The sequence below is a fragment of the Centropristis striata genome, chromosome 2 (assembly GCF_030273125.1).
Source record: "Centropristis striata isolate RG_2023a ecotype Rhode Island chromosome 2, C.striata_1.0, whole genome shotgun sequence".
Taxonomy (NCBI): Eukaryota; Metazoa; Chordata; class Actinopteri; order Perciformes; family Serranidae; genus Centropristis; species Centropristis striata.
In genome coordinates, this window is record NC_081518.1 from 30,165,901 (window position 1) to 30,174,324 (window position 8,424).

Consider the following 8,424-nt stretch of genomic DNA (forward strand, 5'->3'; position numbering starts at 1 on the left):
TGGGGACCAGGCCAGAGCGGTGTCATGTCAAATCCACGGGCAGTCGGTGGAGCTGGTGAACGAGTACCGCTTCCTTCGGAACAACTATGTTTGCTAAATTTAAGTTTGAAGCAAACACTGAGAAGACCCTGAAGAAGTGCCACCAGCGGCAGTAGTTCCTCCGGAGGCTGAAGTCTTTTGGGGTCAACAAGAGCATTTTAAAAACAATTTATTTTTGTTACATTGAAAGTGTGCTTGCTTTCTCACTGTGCTGTTGGTTCCCCTCCCGTCACAAGGGGTGGTCAACACATTCTCTAAAATCATTGGCCACCCACTACGATCTCTGAGCACAGTGTGAGCAGCAAACAAAACGTACTGCCAGACGGATTTTAAAGGACTCCACACACTGTTTATTCCCGGCCTTCATAAGGCTTCTTTCAGGGAGGCGCCTGCGTTTCCCCCGGTGCAAAATTCAGAGGCAGAGGCCATTCACCTCCTAAACATTGACGTCTCCCAGGTTCACACTCACTCTGCTACTTTTTTAATTGGGGGAAGATCCCTTTATGTGATCGTCTTCACGCTTTTTTCCGCTTGTTATACTTTTATTGGTGTTGTCTATCTCGTTGTCATATCTGTTGCTTGATTTTTACTTCTTTGCTGTATTAATTTAATGACCACTGTGTATGCTTCTTTTAATTGCCCCTCGGGGACAAATAAAGTATTTTGAATTGAATTGAATTAATAACATTTATTTGTGTGGATACAGAATATTAATAGAGAATAAACATGATAACAGCTGGTTATTTCACATCAAACTGCTGGTTTCTCTTCAATCGTCTGTCTCTCTTCACTTCTTCTTGACGAACTTCTTGCGGGCAGCGTTGGGGTTTGCCCGCCGACGGCCGGCTCCGCTCTGGCCGTCTCTGATGTGCAGGTTGGCGGCGCGGCTGTAGATGTCGTTCTGGCTGAACGGAGACACTCCGGCCACGTAGTCAGGGTCGAACACGTCCGTCTTCTGGCGAGCTTTGCGGCTGAGCCTCTGCTGCGGGAAACGCTGGTCCTCCACCAGCTGAGGGTTGTTCCCGTGCTTCCCGCCCTGAGGCAGCGGCAGCGAGTGCTGAAACCACAGAAGAAGAACGAATCGAGATCAGATGATTGTTGTTAGTGTGTCTGCAGCTCAGAGGCCTAAAGCCTATTTAAACCAATTCAAACCGATTTAAACCGATTCAAACTGACTGATGGAAGAAAAACTGTCTGTGAGACACAGTCGTGTTTGCAATCATTAATCTCTCTGCAATCTTTGTAAATGCACATAAAAGTTTTTACTCTCTTGAGATGTTTTTGACTTTTTTATAAAAACAGTTAATGCTCTAAACTGGAGATGGAAACATCCTGAAGACTTCTGTCCACTTTCTCTTTTCAGAGGCAAACACAGGAGAGCAGTGTGTGTGTGTGTGTGTGTGTGTGTGTGTGTCTCACCCTCAGCCCTCGGGGGTTCAGGACTTTGGGGTTCTTGGAGAAGTGCATGTGCGTGCTGCCGTCCTGACTGACGGAGACGGCGATCTTCTTCAGCGTCTGGTTCCCACAGTGAGGACAGAACACCTTGTTCATGTTGGTGGTCGTCCTGCAGGTCAGACAGTTATTAAAGGGTTAATAATGAGTTAATGTGTCAGGCTGCAGGGTTTATAGACGGAGGAGGAGGACTGACTTGAAGCAGGCGTGACACCTCAGGATGTAGTTCCTGGCCTGCTGGATCAGCATCCCGCTGACTGACAGAACATGGAGCCCCATCTGGATCAGAACGTTCTGCAGACAGAAGACAGGATTATTTATTCATTAATCCACAGAGAATAAATTACACAGGCGTCACGAGAAACATCAGCTGCTTCCAGCCTCTTATAAGCCTCTCATAACCTTTACACAAAAATAAATACATGAAATAAAGAAAATACATGAAACATTTGTTTTAAACTGAATTTAAAACATAATAAAAAAATCAAACCAATTCAAACAGATTTAAACCAATTTAAATTGATTCAAACTGATTCAAACGATTCAAACCAGTTAAAACCGATTCAAACCGATTTAAACTGATCTACACCGATTCAAACCGATTTAAACTGATCTACACCGATTCAAACTGATTTAAACCAATTCAAACCGGTTCAAACTGATTTAAACTGATCTACACTGATTCAAACTGATTTAAACTATTTCAAACAGGTTCAAACTGATTTAAACTGACTCAAACCAATTCAAACTGATTTTAAACTGATTTAAACCAATTTAAATTGATTCAAACTGATTCTAACTGTCTGTAAAAGACACAATATTGTTTGAGAAAAAGAAAAACACAAAATAGAAAAGAACATAAAACAAAATCTTAACCTAAAAAAATTACAAAGAGAAAAAATAAGCAGAAATAAAGACAAAAACACAAACGACAAACACATGAACAAACAGCATTAATAACAGAATTATGTTATAATAATAATAATAACAGAATAACGTTATAATAATCATCATCATCATCATCATCATAATAGAATAATATTATTACAATAATAATAATAAAAATAAAATAATGTTGTAATAATAATAATAACAATAATAACAATAATAATAATCAGTTTCAGGTTGTTACTTTTCATTTATTTATATTTTACAGATTAAACATTTGATCCAGATAAAAACTGTCGGATGAACTAAAAACTGTGTTTTTATAATAAATAAAAAGTTGTTGATGTTTACCTGCATGGCAAAGTCTGTGGTCAGACAGCCCACTGTGACATCAGCAGGCGCCGTCCAATCAGACGACTCCATCTTCACCTGTGTGATGTTAGCCGGAGTGATCCAGCCGCCGCCATCGTCCTCCTCCTCCTCGTCTCTGTCCTCGTCTCCGTCCTCAGGCTCGTTCTCTTTGTCCTCCTCGTCTGATTGGTCGTCTGACTCCTGCAGCAGCGTGTCCACCCGACTCTCTGAGGACAAGACACCGTCCACCTCCTGCAGACAGACAAAAAACAAACAGACAGATTAAAGAGACGTTTAAAGCTGCAACAGGTGACGTGCTGTATCCCAGTGACAAGGATCCTTCCTTGATGGGATCCTTCCTTCAGAGTCCTTCCTATCACTGTAATAATCACTAATGGAGCCTTCAGTGTGCAGCTGTGCGTCATTGTGTAATCGGACGTCCTGCTTAAATTTAGCGCTGCAATTTCAAAACCAGTTCAGACATGATGTGTCTTTGGCATCAGCACTCTGCCACATATTAGTAGAAATGGAAGAAGATGCTTTAAGGTTGAATCTCCACGATTTAACAAGTAAAAGCCACAAAAGGGATTAAACCTGAAAATTTCACTTTGAAATTCCATTTGAGGATCCTTCCTTGACTTTGGGATACAGCCACAGACTCACTCTCACACACACACACACACACACACACACACACACCCTCACCAGCAGGTGGAGCAGCGAGTCGTCCAGCGGGGAGATTGTTTCTCTCCAGAACTGGAAGCTGTTGAACTTGCTGGACGCTGCAGGACTCTGACTGTCCGTCTGTTTCTGTTTGTTCTCCGAGTTTAAAACCTCCACCGGCTCCTAAACGCACCACAAACACACACACACACACACACACACACACACACACACACACACACATTACATAAACATGGACTCTAGTGACCTGCTGCTCTCTGAGCTCCTCTCTGGTCCTCCTCTCTGTTGTGACTCACCAGCAGCTGCAGCAGCTCTGTGCTGATGGAGGGTAGAGGTTCTCTCCAGAACTGGAAGCTGTTAAACTTGTCGCTGCTCGTCGTCTCAGTCTCCGTCGTCTCCGTCTCAGTCTCCGTCGTCCTCTTCGTCTGTCGGGGGTTCGGAGTGTCTGCAGGTTTCTGACAGAGCACAACGAATTATTACACAAAGACAAACACTTTGTTTATTGATGTACCTGCAGTGAGACAGACTGAGTTATACCTTGGAGGGGAAGTGGAATCCTGCAACATTAACGGGAGTCTCTGGGTGGCGCTGGGTGCTCTGAATATTCACCTGAAACACAAAAAATTCTGACATCAGCCAGCTGAATGATGCTGCATTCACTGACCATCTGGAGGAAATAAATAAAGTCAATAAAATGTGTTTAATGTAGCTGAGCACAAAGACCCAGTATGTCATGTTTATACAAATAAATACATTTAAAAAAATTAAAAATTAATGCAAAAATTAAAATTGAAAATATATAAATTGAAAATTACTGAAGAAAAATAAATACATCAGGGAAATAATATAAATTCATGAATAAATAAAGAAGAAAATTAAAACAGAAGGATCAATGCATATCAATTAATTTGACTTTTTAAAAATATTTCTTTTACTTTTCAACTTATTTCTATAGCATATTAACTTATTTTTATAAATTAATTATTTTATTAAATATCTTATTTTTACAGCCTCTGAACTCTGGAAGGAAACTAAATGAGACAGGACCCTCCGGTGTGCCGTACCTTGACCTCCGGCTCTGTCTTCAGGTTCTCGGAGCCGACGTGTTCCAGCTGCAGCTGGTAGGTCAGAGCCAGAACCTTAATGTCCACCGCAGACAGACTCGGGTAGTCCCCCGTCTTCTTGGAGAACTCTGAGACTGAGACATGAACCAGAGACTCAGAGACACGAACCAGAGACCAGGACCATGGGGCGTTCAGAGACAGTTACTGTTTATGATGCGTTTAGGGTCAGTGTGGTGTGTTCAGGGACAGTGTGGTGCGTTTCCTGACAGTGTGGTGCGATCAGGGACAGTTACCATGTCTGGTGTGTTCAGGGTCAGTGTAGTGCGTTCAGGGTCAGTGTGGCGCTTTAAGGGACAGTGTGGCGCGTTCAGGGACAGTGTGGCGTGTTCAGGGACCGTTACCGTGTCTGATGTGTTTGGGGTCAGTTTGGTGCGTTCAGGGACAGTTACCGTATCTGATGTGTTCAGGGTCAGTGTGGTGTGTTCAGGGACCGTTACCGCGTCTGATGTGTTTGGGGTCAGTGCGGTGCGTTCAGGGACAGTTACCGTGTCTGATGTGTTCGGGGTGAGGCTCTCTGAAATGCAGCTGGTACGGCAGGAAGGCGAGACTCCTCCTGGTCGGTTTGTCTCTGATCTCATCCACGACATCTTTCAGGGTGTAAATATTACTGCCAATCTCCTGAGACACAAAAAACAGTTTACACAGAGCCGAGAGGACAGGAGAGGCTGTTTACACAGAGCCGAGAGGAGAGGACAGGAGAGGCTGTTTACGCAGAGCCGAGAGGAGAGGACAGGAGAGGCTGTTTACGCAGAGCAGAGACGTCAGGACAGGAGAGGCCATTTACACAGAGCAGAGAGGAGAAGACAGGAGAGGCTGTAAACATGACAATACTTTAATATTTACAATAATAATAATAATTTTATTTCTTTTTTGAGGTGATTTCATGTCTTATTTTGTTTATCTTATGTCCTTTTTTTTGTCATTTTATGTATTTTTTTGTTATTCTATGTATTTTTTGCTCTCTTTTTTGCTTTTTTTTATTATTTCATGTAATCTTTTTGTAATTTTAAGTATTTTTTTAGTCATTTTATTCAATTATTTTTGTCTTTTCATGTATTTTTGTTTGGGTTATTTTTTTTATTTTGTGAGGTTATTTGATGTCCTTTTTATTACTTCCTGTCTTTTACTGGTCATTTAATGTTTTTTATTTGGTTTTATGTCTCTTTTCTGATTTCTGACAATTTTTTTGTCATTTTATGTATTTTTTTTGTCATTTCTTTTTTGAGAATATTTGATGTCCTTTTTGTTATTTCATGTCTTTTTTGGTCATTTAATGTCATTTGTTTTTGGTCTTATGTCTCTTGTTTCTGTCATTGTAACTGTGTTATTCTGTTTGAGTTGTTCTGATTGTGCTGATTCCATAGAGCTTTATAGAGATTTTATATATTACAGTGAAACACAGAGAGCAACAGCAGAAAAATCGAATCGTGAGAGTATTTTATAATTTCTGTGTTAAAGAAACATAGGAATAAAATCTCTGACAGCTCATAAAGACCTGATGGCTGGACTGATCTATAAACTCGGACTCTAACAGAATAAATCGATCCGTAACTGATAATAAAAACTGTTAATAAATCCTGTTTTATTGACATTTTACAGTAAATAAATAAATATATTCTGGTGCTTCTATGACGACCCGGTTCAGCTTCAAACCGCATGTTTCAGCCTCGGAAAAAAATCAACATTATCATTAATGAAGATAAATCAAGGTAAATAAAGGTAATCTGACCTGCAGAGGGGCTTTCTTTAAAAATGCTCCAGCATCTGCGACAACATGCTCCACCAGGGTAGGCGCCATCTTGATCTATGACGACAGCAGCACTGACCAATCAGAGGAGAGGAAACGGTCACGTGACTATAAAACTGTGACATGTTAAGGGTCTCCTCAGGTTATAGGACAATTTTCTTCCTAGTGGGGCGGATTAGCTCAATATTTTACAACAATCGTTCACTTTGTGATAAAAGCATGAAATTTGGTAGATGTGTTGGTGAATATGTTTCGAACAAATCTGGATATTGGGCCACCTCAAAAGCGCCCCCTAGTGGCCGTGGCAGGCATTTGTTATACGAATAAATCAATGATGAATAAAAACTGCCTTTTTAATAATACCAACTGGTGATGAATTGTATATTGTTGGAAAGCCTGATTAGTCACCTTTACAACGAGGTACAGCTTGTAAGGATCGTGCATTCATGGAATGAGCAACGGGGCTAAACGTGTGGGTAGCACCCCCCAAAAATGTGCATCCCCTGTGTAGTGGGGTGGATTAGCTGAACAATCGTTCATTTTGTGATAAAAGCATCAAATTTGGTACACTAATTGCTGAATACACGTTTAATGAATCTGGATATTGGGCCATCGCAAAATAAATTCTGATGGCTGTGGCGGCCATTTTTAAAAATGGTCATTTAAAAGCGGCCATTTTTAAAAATGGCCGCCAGTGGTTACTGGCGAGGAATGCTTTGCCTACCCTACAGCTGCTGTTTCATGTTTTCAGCACCACAAATATAATTTAGAGACATGTTAAAGTGACAAAAGCTTTATTACAGTCTAATAGAAAAGAACATTAACTTTGTATAACATTTTATTAGGTCTTGATATTCCCATTCACAGGCTACGGCCTCCTCTTTGGCTTGTATTCTTCTGTTGTTCCTTAAAAAGAAAAAATAATTTTCAATATTGTATGATCTGCAACAATAAAAACAAAACACATTTAGACAGAGAAAAAAATCCTACATTTTAAAAATTCTACTAGGGTTACTTGTAGCACGTTACTCTTTCTGGCAAAATCCTTGTACTGAGGTGTGTGACTTAGTCAGGCGGCTTATCCAAATAAAGAGGACACGCCGGACAAGAGCACCACATTTTTTCCACATACTCTCTATCATTATAGGTTTACATTTTTAGTAGGAGCCACTTCATCAAGATTGCGGTGATGGCAGCCATTTAAAGTCTATGAGAAATGCTATATCTTCCAAGCCACTTAGAAGGTCAATCTTGGTGTCAAAATATAAATTTTCTGGGTCCAGGAATCATTTAAAGCTATTGAGAATATCACTAGATGATTATTTTATCAAATAGATATGTTCATTTTCACTCAGACTGGGCAACTTGCTTCAAGTGCTGCAGCAGGGTATCCTGAGTTGAAACTGTTTGGAATCAGTGTTCACGGGAGAGTGAGGATTAGCTGCCACGTACACTGCTCAAAAAAATCCAGGGTACGCTTTCATCTCATGTCAGATCTTGATCAACAAATTATTTACAGTGAGTCATCCAGTGATATTCTCAATAGCTTTAAATGATTCTTTGACCCAGAAAATGTATATTTTGACACCAAGATTGACCTTCTAAGTGGCTTGGAAGATATATTGGTTCTCATAGACTTATGGCTTATATGGCTGCCGTCTCCTATCTGCAATCTTGATGAAGTGGCTCCTACCAAAAGTTGAAACCTTTGGTGATGGAGAGCATGTGGAAAAATGTTGGTGCTTTTGTCCGGCGTGTCCCTTTCTTCTCAAATCTGGTCCTAAGCCGCCTGACTAACTGTGATGGAGTTATAAAATACATTTAAAAAAAGAACCACATGGGCAAAGGAGACATTACATATAGTGTGTGTGTGTGTGTGTGTGTGTGTGTGTGTGCAGAGAGGGATGTCCACATTCCACAGGACATAATTTAACAGTGTCTTATTAAACTTTCACACCCAACAGCCACTGATACATGTTCCAAGCTAACTAGCTAGCTTAAGTACCTATTTTTGCTATCTTGCTAATTTACTTTTCCGCCAAGGCCCATGATGATTGTTTTTCTCTTTAGCCTTTATGATGTTCATAGCATATTTTATTCATAATTATAACAGGTGAAATGAAATATTTAGACATACCT

The 8,424-nt window shown here is 40.5% G+C and overlaps 1 protein-coding gene across 1 annotated transcript; it reads right to left on the bottom strand.

Annotated features, from left to right (window-relative positions):
• Nucleotides 1-334: 334 nt before the first annotated feature.
• Nucleotides 335-6,367, bottom strand: nob1 (NIN1 (RPN12) binding protein 1 homolog). Its single transcript, XM_059348781.1, has 10 exons — nucleotides 6,268-6,367; nucleotides 5,024-5,156; nucleotides 4,479-4,612; nucleotides 3,952-4,023; nucleotides 3,711-3,869; nucleotides 3,436-3,576; nucleotides 2,731-2,982; nucleotides 1,688-1,785; nucleotides 1,459-1,603; nucleotides 335-1,096 (listed from the first exon to the last, which is right to left on the bottom strand). Exons 1-10 carry the CDS (start codon nucleotides 6,334-6,336, stop codon nucleotides 827-829), a joined length of 1,473 nt encoding a protein of 490 aa, XP_059204764.1. The 5' UTR covers nucleotides 6,337-6,367; the 3' UTR covers nucleotides 335-826.
• Between the last annotated feature and the right edge of the window lie 2,057 nt (nucleotides 6,368-8,424).